The sequence below is a fragment of the Solanum stenotomum genome, chromosome 8, assembly GCF_019186545.1.
Source record: "Solanum stenotomum isolate F172 chromosome 8, ASM1918654v1, whole genome shotgun sequence".
In the NCBI taxonomy this organism is placed as follows: Eukaryota; Viridiplantae; Streptophyta; class Magnoliopsida; order Solanales; family Solanaceae; genus Solanum; species Solanum stenotomum.
Window position 1 is genome coordinate 2,306,290 of NC_064289.1, and position 12,942 is coordinate 2,319,231.

Genomic DNA, 12,942 nt, shown 5'->3' on the forward strand with positions numbered 1-12,942 from the left:
TGTAAATAGATTTTAGTCAAAATTCACACATGCAATTTTTGTATACATGTTTTTCAAGTTTTGATTATGTGAACGTGCATTGTATGTTAGTATTGTGGTAATTATTGGAAATTTTCATCCAGAAAGGAAGAATGGTTATAGAAAGGTAACTAATAATGTTACAATATTAATGATAGGTACGTGTATTGAATCGTGACGTGTTGTAAAAATATCAAAGGCAATAATAACAACTAAAAGAAATTTGCATATTAACCAACTTAATTACAATAAGTTTTGGTCCTTTAAATTAATTATGCATTACAGTGTTTGAATTTCACTGATTTCAATTTAATACTACATCAAATACAATATGCTCAGGCAGAAATTACATGATTCATAGAATCACTACATTTGAGATCAATCTTTGCATAAATTGTAATAATAATAACAATAGATTAATTAATGATTTAAGAATATAAAAAGAAAAGGTGCGTGTACCATGCATCACAAATGCGGTGTTTATTTAGAACTCTAATTCTAGACAAGAAATTAGTATACTACCAAAATAAAAAAGAGTAAATCACCAAATTAAATTTAAGGGAATTATTATACATTTAAGATCACTTCTCACAATCCATCTACACCCTAAGAGGTCGTTTGGTAGAGTGTATAAGAATAATGCTAAATAGAGTGTATTAGTAATGCTTGCATTAGTAATGCATGTATTAGTTATGCTTGCATAATTATACATAGATTATTTTAATCCATTGTCTGGTTTGATGCATTAAAAAAATTATTTACAAAGATACCCTCCACTTTCATGGTGGAAAAGATGTAAAAACAGTTTTGAGGGACAATTGAGTCTTTTATCATTTTAATGCACACATTAAAACTATTGCATTGCTAATACCTAGAAATCCATGGTATTAGCAATGCACCTTATACATAGGTTGAAAAAGAGTACCAAGCAAGGTACTAGTAATAAACAAGGCTAATACATGCATTATTTTTCCTGATACGCTCTACCAAACGACCCCTAAAGGTGTAGATTAAATGGAGGCATTGATGAAGATCGTGACAATATATTATTTGATGATAAGTCCTCCAAATTGCTACTCTCTTGCTAGATGGTCTACTTTATCCACCATCTTTACTAAACATAGATGGTCCAAAATAATTATTATTTTAAAAAATTTAGATATAAGTAATATATCTCTATTCATTTTTACTTGTTCATTATACTAAAAATATATATCTATTTTATTTGTCTAGTTTTTTTTCTCCAAATTTTTGGCTTTATTTGTCTAGGTTGAAAAAATCAAGAGACAATTTACCATTCTATACCTATATTTTATCCTTATTATTAAATACACCTCTAGTTCATAGTAAGTGAATTGCTGTGACTTTTTCATAGTTCAAAAGAAGGGGACTATTTAAAGTTCAAGAAAATTGTTGAAACAGTTTTGTTATTATTATTATATATATATGCCTTCATTTAACAAGGTTTTAACTACGTTACATTTTCTAAGAGACTTGTTTGGAAATAATCAAAATGATGATAGTAAACATAGCCTTTGATTTATATCCTTAAATATTTTCTTAAAGAGTGTGTCATACCCCCCAACAATTCATAACCCATAAGTTATGCCTACTTGGTTCCTGTAGAGCTTATGCGGATAAAAGCATAAGTTCAATTTCAAAATATTATGCATGAAGTTTATAATCTACAAGTTATATCCTTACAAGACATAGCTAATATGGAAGTGGCATAAGTTTAATTTCAAAACCTACGTATAACTTATTTCTACAAAAAAAAAAATTATCTGAAAAAAAAAAAAAAAAATGAAACTTATGACATGCAAATCACAATTAAGTATACTTTGACTCAAAAAATTTCATTAAATAAACAATACAAACAAAAATTAAAGATCACCCCAAATAAGGCAATTGTGCAAAAACTTGAAGTGATATTGGAGATGAATTCGAATTGGCCCAGCTGGCCTCCATTAACTCCAAAGTCTGGAGCCCAACTCTAAAACAGCCCCCGTCCAAGGATCCCTAATAAAAAAAAACTATTTCTATTTTATTATTATGTTGTGATGCATATGTATTTACATTTGGACCTTCTAGAATAAGCTTAAGATATTCATTTTTTTTCTTTTTCTTCACGAACACGAAATATCGACCCATTTTTTCTAGACTAAAAATTTGGAAAATAGAGACCTACTCCCTCTATTTCAAAAAGAATGACATACTTTTCTTTTTAATTTGTTTAAAAAAGAATGATCTCTTTTTTTTTTGGTAATATTTTAATTTCAGTTTTCCACGTGACATGTTTAAGACCACAAGATTAAAGGACAATTTAATACAATTAATATAACTTTAATTTAGGACCACAAGATTCAAAAGTCTTCTTTATTATCTTAAACTCCGTGTCAAGTCAAANATAGCTAATATGGAAGTGGCATAAGTTTAATTTCAAAACCTACGTATAACTTATTTCTACAAAAAAAAAAATTATCTGAAAAAAAAAAAAAAAAATGAAACTTATGACATGCAAATCACAATTAAGTATACTTTGACTCAAAAAATTTCATTAAATAAACAATACAAACAAAAATTAAAGATCACCCCAAATAAGGCAATTGTGCAAAAACTTGAAGTGATATTGGAGATGAATTCGAATTGGCCCAGCTGGCCTCCATTAACTCCAAAGTCTGGAGCCCAACTCTAAAACAGCCCCCGTCCAAGGATCCCTAATAAAAAAAATATATTTCTATTTTATTATTATGTCGTGATGCATATGTATTTACATTTGGACCTTCTAGAATAAGCTTAAGATATTCATTGTTTTTCTTTTTCTTCACGAACACGAAATATCGACCCATTTTTTCTATACTAAAAATTTGGAAAATAGAGACTTACTCCCTCTATTTAAAAAAGAATGACATATTTTTCTTTTTAATTTATTTAAAAAAGAATGACCTCTTTTTTTTTGTAATATTTTAATTTCAGTTTTCCACGTGACATGTTTAAGGCCACAAGATTAAATGACAATTTAATACAATTGACATAACTTTAATTTAGGACCACAAGATTCAAAAGTCTTCCTTATTATCTTAAACTCCGTGTCAAGTCAAACTAGATCACTCTTTCAGAAACGGAAGGGATATTTGATGTCGAGGATTTTTTATTTATTTTTTCATTTTCTCTTGATCTCCGGTTATATTTCTCATGCTTTTAATCGAACTAAGCCCCAAATCTTGTTTGCGGAAATCAGGATCTTATGAATTCTTATAATAATCTCAAGTGAATATACAATATATAATTAACTGAGTGCATGGTCAAATTATATAGAGACTTTAGGTAATTAATATGGAAAATTGTACATTATAACAAACTAGTAATTTAAAATAAATGTTATAGCTATAATTTCATTTAATTCCAATTCGCATTAAACTTCTTGTCATTGCCTCTCTTCCCTCTCTGGAATCTCGCTCGCTACTCTTAGTCATCTCTCTCTCGCCTCTCTCACTTTATACAAACACAAATGTATAATTTGTGTTTGTATAAAGCGAGAGAGACTACATATACAAATACAAATACAAATACATATCTCTCCGTCCTATACACCTATAATTATACAGATACAAATCTTACCCTGCTCAATTCTCTTTTGCCTTTCTCTCTCTTTTTCGCTTTATACAAACACACATTATACATTTATAATGTATAATTTGTGTTTGTATAAAGCGAGAGAGATTTGATATACAAATACAATATTTTAACTCGATTCAATTGTATACGAATTCAAATTTTATGCAGATATACAAACATAATCATTGATACATATACATAATAATTACATATATACAATTATCTAACCAATATACATATACAATTCACCTCTCTCCACTCAGACCCTCTCTCGCTTGCCTCTCTCTTCTCTCTTAATCTCGCTCGCCACTCTAGCCTAACACAAAGAACATATACATATACAAACACAATTTTCATAAACACAGACGCTTGATTTATAGAAATTGTCGCGATTTATATAAATCAAATGCTCCATAGCAAACATAGTTTGGCTATGGAGCGCAAATAGAAAAATTGTAGCTATAGAGCGTTAATATGATTTTTATATTTGCTATTCCTAAAATATACTCATATATATATATATAACTAGAAAATCTTTTTTTATATAACTAAAAAAAAAATATTGAATTCACGTGAACTCAAAAACAATAGTTCCACCTCTGTTGAAGAAGATGATGAATTTGGCTCATCCTGCTTCCCCAACTATTCAGTTAACTGGTGATGTGTGTTTATCCCTTGGAACATTTTTTATATTATCCCTTAATTAGAAGAGAACATTAAAAATCCCTTTCCAGCTCCTTTTTAAATATATATATAAAAAAAGTTGTTTTCCATAAATAAACATCAGATGCCCCTTTCATAAACAAGCACCAAAACATTTTAATTCCCTCCTGTTTCTCCCTATTCTAGTTATTGGCTTTTTCATTCTTTCTTTAATTAGTTCTCTTATTTGGTATATACCAATAATTGAGAGCCCATAATCCTATCGGATCCGACTTCTTTTCATTTGCTTCAAGTTTTTGCTTTAATGTGGAGTTAATATCTTTGAAGGTCATTGAACTATGAAAAATTATCTAATAAAATCATTGAATTTTATTTTATATTAATAAAACCAATCAACTTAAAATACTGCAGAGGTATAACTTAAAGGGTTTATAATACCTCTGCGGGGTGCATATGTTTACATTTTCTACTGAAAATTCAATTCGCCCTAAAGTATGTCATTGTTATGGATCAACCAGCCCAAGTATATGAGGCCCAAGTCAGTAGGGGAATTGAGAGTGGATCTAGCAGAATTAGGAAAAGCCATCGAATTAAACAGCCCAATAAAAAACTGCAAGACTATGTCTTAGGCTAAAGGCGAAAACAATCACGTGAGAAGCATAGAAGCGACAAAAAGTCTGTTATATGCTTTTTGTTGTGTTCTCGGATGATTATTTTCTTTCAATTTGCTTACATTGCAACATGTAAAGCATATAATAAGAAAATAAAAATACCTTCTATCTAATAATTAGTAACTAACTTATTATGCTTTCACATACTTCAATATAATATTAATATTAGAGCTATAATGAAATAATCACCCAGTGTCATGTGCCTAGGCAGAATATCTGGGTCAATGCTCTAGATCAGCACGACAAAGAAACGGAAATATCAGGTAAGCGAAAGTGTACACGTTACATTATGAATTTATGATTGAAAATTCACGAGCTTCATGCAAGCTTAATTTTTAAATCTATAATGCGCGCATCTAGGAATTTAACTACTACTTATATCTATTAAGAGGTGTGCTTGGTAAGATGCCTAGAATGCATTTTGAAATAGAGAAAAACGTATAACAAGCATGTTATCGCTGCGAGTCTCACTTTCCCCTAATTCCAATATTACACTTACCAACAGATCAAACCAATATAATTTTCGTACCAAGGTTCTTGCAACTACTACTAATAGTAGTTCAAACAGTTATAATGCTGCAGCTATGGAGCTTGGCCGAGGGCCGGCAGTGGCACTGCCGGAGGGCCTCAAGCTAGAATTAATGCCGAAGCACGTGGCGGTGATTATGGATGGTCACAGAAGGTGGGCAAGACAAAAAGGTTTGAGCGTAGAGCAAGGTCACCGCGCTGGTGGAGAGAAAATGCAAGTCCTCACTCGCCTTTGTAACCAGTGGGGAATCAAAGTTCTCACTCTCTTTGCCTTTTCTACTGAAAACTGGACTCGCCCTAAAGTAAGTCATTCTTTTACATTGTTACCCCCTTCTATTGTATTATTGTATAATTAGTTTAAATACAATATTTGTTTTGATTATTATTTAAATTTTATTGTAACATATCACTCAAATTCCTGATGTATGACATTAATATGTAATGATAATGAATGATACAGTCTATCCAAATATTCTATTCACTAAAACGATACTATACAATACATTTAACAACCATCCAAACAAAGGTGTAAAGTTTTACGATGAAAATCATCACCTTTTTTTATTTATCATGTAAAATCATTAAAAAGAAAAAACTACAAATGTGAGATAAGGCGTAGTTGAAGCATGAATTTCAGATAAACAAACTAAGTAGTATATCGTTATCTTTTTCAACAACGAATAATAATATTTCCATAATATTTTCTGATTTGTTGACCAATCTTATACATAAAATATTACACATAATTTATTTATTTCTAATACATTGATATATGTTATTATCAAAATACAAAATATTATAGCTGAAAATAAAATGACAAAAATAAATAAGCAAATCTTTAGGTTGAGGCGCAGATATCTCGCTCTCTTTAAGGAGATTCAAGCTCACTGCGGCATAATCTACATCGATCCAGCAGTATCACTCTTGACTTGTCCCCTCCAGGATACAACAATCCAACGTCGTACAACTCAAGCAACTCCGGATTAGTTGAAGGGTCCAAAGCTCCACAAAAAGAACACTTTCCTTCAACATATAATACTCTCTTTTGTATAGTAAATATAGTTGAAGACTTAAAATATTTTCTTTGTCTCAACTCTCTCTTTCACTACACTAACCTCAATATAAACTTCTCATCTTTTCTAACATTATTCTCTTCATCTCATCTTGAGATACTTCACAAAGGAAGAAATACCACTATTTATAGGTGAAGAAGACTTCCGTATAATCAATAGGAAAAATGAGGGGTAGTAATGTGGGTAGATAAATGTGATATATGTTACATGAGTTAGAAGAACCAATGGTCATATAAGTTACAAGAACCAATAGTCATATTCTACCACAATTTATACCCACTAACTTGTGCACTTAATGTTTTATTTTAATAATAAAATGCAGAGAAAATGACATAAATAGTCCTTAACTATAGTAGTAGATCTAAAATGGTTCCTTAACTATACACTTAACGGATTTAGTCCTTTAACTATTCAAAAACTTATCAGTTTTGGTCCTTAACTATACACTTACCGGTTTTAGTCCCTTAACTATAAACTTACCGATTTTAGTCCTTTAAGTATTCAAAAACTTATCAGGTTTGGTCTTTGTCCATTTTTGTAATACAAAAAACTTAGGTTTATATTGACGAAATCCATGCCTCGAGAAATTAAATCCTTTAGCAACTTTTTTGTTGTTTTTCTCTCTCTGCTTCTTTTTCTTCAAATTAACCTTATGTGAAGAACCTTAACCGCAACGATTTAAAATAAAATTCACGAGTAAAGAAAATATAAGTCATAATTTTATTCAACAGAGGATAAAAGAGGATAAATTGAAGCATATTATTGGTACTAATGACTTGAATATGCTAAACTTTATTATAGAAAGAAAAAAATTATCACCCGTTAAATCCAAAGTTTGTACTCCAACGACTTCCTTGAACAAAATTTATTTAATTTTTTAGAAATTGAAATTTATAAAATGGTATATTTTCAATTTTTTTCAATTTTTTTTAAATAGATCAATTTTATTATTCTATTCATTTTATTTTACGTAAAGAAATTTGAGTAAATTAAATAAAATCCGCATTGATTAGCATATTCAAGTCATTAACAACAATTATATGCTTAATTTTATTCTCCATTGAATAAAATTAAGACTTATATCTTCTTTTCTCGTTAATTTTATTTTGGATAGTTGACGTTATTGTTCTTTTCATAAGAGTAGTTTGAAGAAAAAAGGTCAGGGGATAGAGAAACAACTTTAAAAATGGGTTAAAGATTTAATTTCACGAAGATTTCGGTTAATATATTTCTCAGTTATTTGTATTAAAAAATGGACAAAGACCAAACCTGATAAGTTTTTGAATACTTAAAGGACTAAAATCGGTAAGTTTATAGTTAAAGGAATAAAATTGATAAGTGTATAGTTAAGGGACTAAAGCTGATAAGCTTTTGAATAGTTAAAAGACTAAATTTATTAATTATATAATTAAGGGACCATTTTAGACCTACTCTAATAATTAAGAGACTATTTATGTCATTTCTCATAAAATGCAACATACACCAACAATATATATACACCATAATCTCATGATAAAAACCATCAAGGTGAAAAAAGAAAAATGAGTTCTCTATTTTATCTGTTAACGAATCTAAATAATTGGGCGATGCAGGAGGAGGTTGACTTTCTCATGGAGTTGTGTTTAGATCTGGCAAGCTCACAAGAAAACTTGGATGAGTGTACAAGGTAAGCAAGCTCTTTTCAAAAATGTTTGCCTATATAATCATTAGTGTTTTCCCGTTACTATCCATCACCAGTACTCATTCTTGATTATTTACAATATATATAATCATGTGTGTGATAGGGAAAATATACGATTTTCATTTATTGGAGATAAATCAATCCTTTCCAAGTCTCTACGGGAAGCTCTTATTCTGAGGGAGGAGACGACGAAATCTAATTCGGGACTGCATGTTATGGTAGCGCTCAATTACAGTGGACGACAAGATATATTACAAGCAACCAAAAGCATTGCCAGTAAAGTAAATAATGGACATTTAACTGTAAAAGACATTGACAACAACATCTTTGAACAAGAACTGGAAACTCATCGCGCCGAATTTCCTGAACCAGATTTGTTAATTCGAACAAGTGGAGAGCAAAGAATTAGCAACTTCATGTTATGGCAATTAGCTTATACTGAACTCTATTTTGCAAAGAAATTATTCCCTGACATGGAAGAAGAAGATTTTATCGACGCTTTAAAGTCGTTTCAGCCAAGAGAAAGACGTTATGGTGGATCACAAAAAATCTAATATTCAATAGTTGAGAACTAATAATAGGTGAATTTCCTATTGTTAGGATTAATAATAAGTACTGGTTACAGTAGTAAGAAATTTGTATGACTCATCCTTGGGAAGTTATGTGGATTGATTTATGTACTTTTCAGGCATAATTAATATGTGTTACTAACATGACTTTGTCATCTTTGTCTCTTATTATGCCCTTTATTTTTTTGTAACAAACTATTTTTCTCTTGGTACTGTTTGCGATATCTCACTCTTGTTTCTGATACATCAAACAGCAAATACTAGTAATTAATATCATCGATAAATCAACATGATTTCTTTGATTCATTTTATTTGTTAAATTGAAATTTATACATTTCTAAATTGTAGTTTTCAAGAATAATTACTATCAAGGAGAAAACGAAAAAATATAATTAATTTTATTTGAACTTATAAAATAATAACAAATAATTTAAGATAGTTATTATTTTAAAATTGCAAAAATAAATTGAGGTAAGGGAGTATAGAATGGACCCCGCTTAGGGTGCAATATTTAGCCTCAAGGAAAAAAAATAGATAGAGCTGCACTAAGATTGAAATTTCATGAGATTCAAGTAAATTATTCCTTTCCTACCTCTCAATTTATGTGATACGTTTCGAGCAAACTATTTATTCTATTCACGAGATAGGTGCGCTATGATTGAAAATGGGTGAGCTACTTACATTTAATATATGAGTAAGGAATTTAACTTCTATATGAATAGTGGGGTGGTAGAAGCTTAAAATAAACTACGAATTTGGAAGAATTTAATTAATAAGTATATATCAGTAATTTTGATTAAATCATAAAAATCTAATTTAATTTGATAACTCAATATCCCATTTCAAATTTGAAACTTTAGAGTACTTTTCAATAGAGGAAATGACTTAAAACATTTTCTTTTAAAAATTAATTTTGTACGATAAAAATGAAATATGATTAGAGAATACTAAATCGCCAGTAAAATGTACGTGAATAATTTTTTCGTGCAACTAATTAGGGTAACTTATGNGAGAACATGTAGAAAGAGAGTTTTATTTTTGTTAAAAAACCTTTTTTTGATGGGAGAGAATATATAACTGATTTGAGTAAATCGTGGAAGGTAAAAGAATTGGAGGAAATCAGAAAATCTTCTTAAATCGTGGCTGACTTTTTCTGCTATTTTTTTTTAATATTAAATCCTATTTTTGAAAAAAAAACTATTGTCATATAAACGAAAAAAAAAATTATTGCTATATAGTAGTAATTAAGGTACTTAATTTGTATACTTAAGTTTTTTACCCTTAAATTTTTTCGTGCAACTACTTAGGGTAACTTATGACTTTTTCCATATATATTTGGGAAACTTACATAAACCCCACTATACAGTTTAGGAGCTAATTTCTTAGATACACTCTAGTTTGTAATATTAGATATCTTACCATATTTTTGTTTGTTCAGATACATTTAGATACATGTATTTCAGGATACATGAGGTCAAAGTTGTTCTAGATACATTGTATCCAAGTGAATTCGCATGTATCTGAGATACATAACAATTTCGCTCAGTCGCCAGATACATACATATGCATGTATCTAGTATGTATTTAGTGTGATTCACATATAGCTGGGATACATATGAATCTCGCTCTCCTACCTCCCATCTCCCTCGCCTCTCTTCCTATTTTAGTGTATCTGATAGCAAAAACAATTAGTGGTAAGATACATAATATTTTAAAAATATAGATAGTAATAGTAAATATATATGATGCTAGTAAAGTATGTGTTATTACGTAGTTTTTCCAAATATTTATACGCACATGTCCATTACCATCTAGTAGTAGTATAGGATTCCCCCACTAATTGCTGTACAATGCAATTAGCCACAAAAGGAAAAAATAGAGATTGCAAATTTGATCCATCCCTAAATTTATATTCTTTCTTTCTCTCTTTATAAACTTTGTGTGAAGTTAATTAAATTTGGGCGAACGAGAGAGTACTAATTCAAATCGGCGAGATTTGAAACCAGAACGCACACTACAACATGCTATCCCTGGGATTCTCACTTCCTCATCCTTCCAATAATAAACTAATTATTACCAACAAAAACCAATATAATTTTCGTACCAATTTAGCCAAGGTTTGTTCTAATAATGTTAATGCAGCTGGGGATCAATTAGTGACACTGCCTGAGCGCCTCAAACATGTTGCAGTGATCATGGATGGTCATAGAAGGTGGGCAAAAAACAAAGGCTTGACCGTAAAGCAAGGTCACCGCGCTGGCGGAGAGAAAATTCAAGTCCTCACCCGCCTTTGTAGCCAGTGGGGAGTCAAAGTTCTCACCATTTTTGCATTCTCTACAGAAAATTGGGTTCGCCTCAAAGTAAGTCATTGTATTCCTTCCGTCCCAATTTACATGACACAGTTTGAATTTCGAGAGTAAAATAGTATAATTTTGATTGTGATTCCGGGGAATCTCTAACTTTTGAAATAAAATTTACATATTTGAAAACTAGGTTAAAACTACTATAAGTCACCATAATTCATAATTCAAGATGTTTACATGAAAAAATCCGGTCAAATAAAGATTTATTTGAATTTCAAAATTTGAAATTAGGTGCACCATAAATTGGGGAATGAGGGAATAACTTTTATGACGATCTATCAAGCATGTTAAAATAAATCATCAAGAAAATAAATTAAATAAAGAACAACAATAACATATTCAGTGTAATTTTATAGGTGAGGATCTGAAAATGATATATTGTACGATGAACTTACCCCCACCTCAAAAAGATAATAAAAGTTATTTTTAAAGATCATCGATCCAAGTAACCTGTACAAAATCAACAACTATATATATATATATCAGAGAAAGTGACTTTCTTTTCTAACAATGAAATTAATTATACAAGAAATGAATCATATGTCTGATTATATTTAACTATATATAATTATAATTACATATGATTTATTAATTTAATTTCTAATACACCAATGTTTTGTTTTATTTGTTAACAACGCAACTGTAAACTTGAGTGCCGCAGGAGGAAGTTGACTTTCTTATGAAGTTGTTTTTAGAGCTGATAGGCTCACAAGAAAACTTGGATGAGTGGACAAGGTATTCTATGTATTATCTATATGTGATAAATAAAAATATCTTGTGTGATCAGCTATCCGACTATCTATATAAGAAGATCGTTAATTCCACCATTTTAATGCAAAATGGTTCCCGAAATTAACACCCCATGGTTTAGTAAAAAAAAAATGGTATTTGATATTCATTTTGAAATTCAACTTATTCGAATTAAATTATATTATGTGATAGGGATGGTAGACGAGTATCATTTATTGGGGATAAATCAATCCTTTCCAAGTCTTTACAGAAAGCTCTTGCGGTAATGGAGGAGAGAACAAAATGTAATTCTGGACTACATGTTATTATAGCAATCAATTACAGTGGACGACATGATATATTACAAGCAACCAAAAGCATTGCCAGTAAAGTGAAAAATGGACATTTAACTGTAAAAGACATTGATCAGAGCCTATTTGAACAAGAACTGGAAACTTATTGCGCTGAATTTCCTGAACCAGATTTGTTAATTAGAACAAGTGGAGAGAAAAGAGTTAGCAATTTCATGTTATGGCAATTAGCTTATACTGAATTCTATTTCGCGAATAAGTTATTTCCTGACATGGAAGAAGCTGATTTTATGGAGGCTTTAATGTCGTTTAAGTCGAGACAGAGACGTTATGGTGGACAAAAAATCTAGTAATATTTTCAACAACTTCCATTACTGAGAATTAAACCTAGCTCGACATATGAAGAATTATTGATTAGATCTCTTGAATTTCCTCTTGCTATTAGTACTAATAAATAGTTTTATGGTGGTCGATTGTATCTATACCAGCACTATATAAGCATGAAATATCGTCATGCTAGTTATGTGGTTTGTGCTGAGTTTTTTTTTTCTTTTCCCACCCGTCCCATTAAATTTGAATCGCGTACGGAAGGACAGGTGGCACTCCCAACAGGACTTCAAAGTCATATGCTTCCAAGATGTAAATCACATCACCATCATTCATCTTTTACATCACATTTGATTTTTGCTAGACTATAACATAGTAAATTAAATTATAA

At 30.2% G+C, this 12,942-nt stretch overlaps 2 protein-coding genes across 2 annotated transcripts; both read left to right on the plus strand.

The window, feature by feature from the left end:
* Window positions 1-5,419: 5,419 nt before the first annotated feature.
* On the plus strand, window positions 5,420-8,806 carry LOC125872299 (cis-prenyltransferase 7, chloroplastic-like). The gene is made up of 3 exons (XM_049553010.1): window positions 5,420-5,800; window positions 8,164-8,237; window positions 8,356-8,806. The coding sequence occupies exons 1-3, from the start codon at window positions 5,420-5,422 to the stop codon at window positions 8,804-8,806; spliced, it is 906 nt and encodes a 301-aa protein (XP_049408967.1).
* Window positions 8,807-10,730: 1,924 nt separating this feature from the next.
* LOC125874025 (cis-prenyltransferase 7, chloroplastic) lies at window positions 10,731-12,597 on the plus strand. Its single transcript, XM_049554832.1, has 3 exons — window positions 10,731-11,181; window positions 11,846-11,919; window positions 12,127-12,597. Exons 1-3 carry the CDS (start codon window positions 10,843-10,845, stop codon window positions 12,572-12,574), a joined length of 861 nt encoding a protein of 286 aa, XP_049410789.1. The 5' UTR covers window positions 10,731-10,842; the 3' UTR covers window positions 12,575-12,597.
* The last annotated feature ends 345 nt before the right edge of the window (window positions 12,598-12,942 follow it).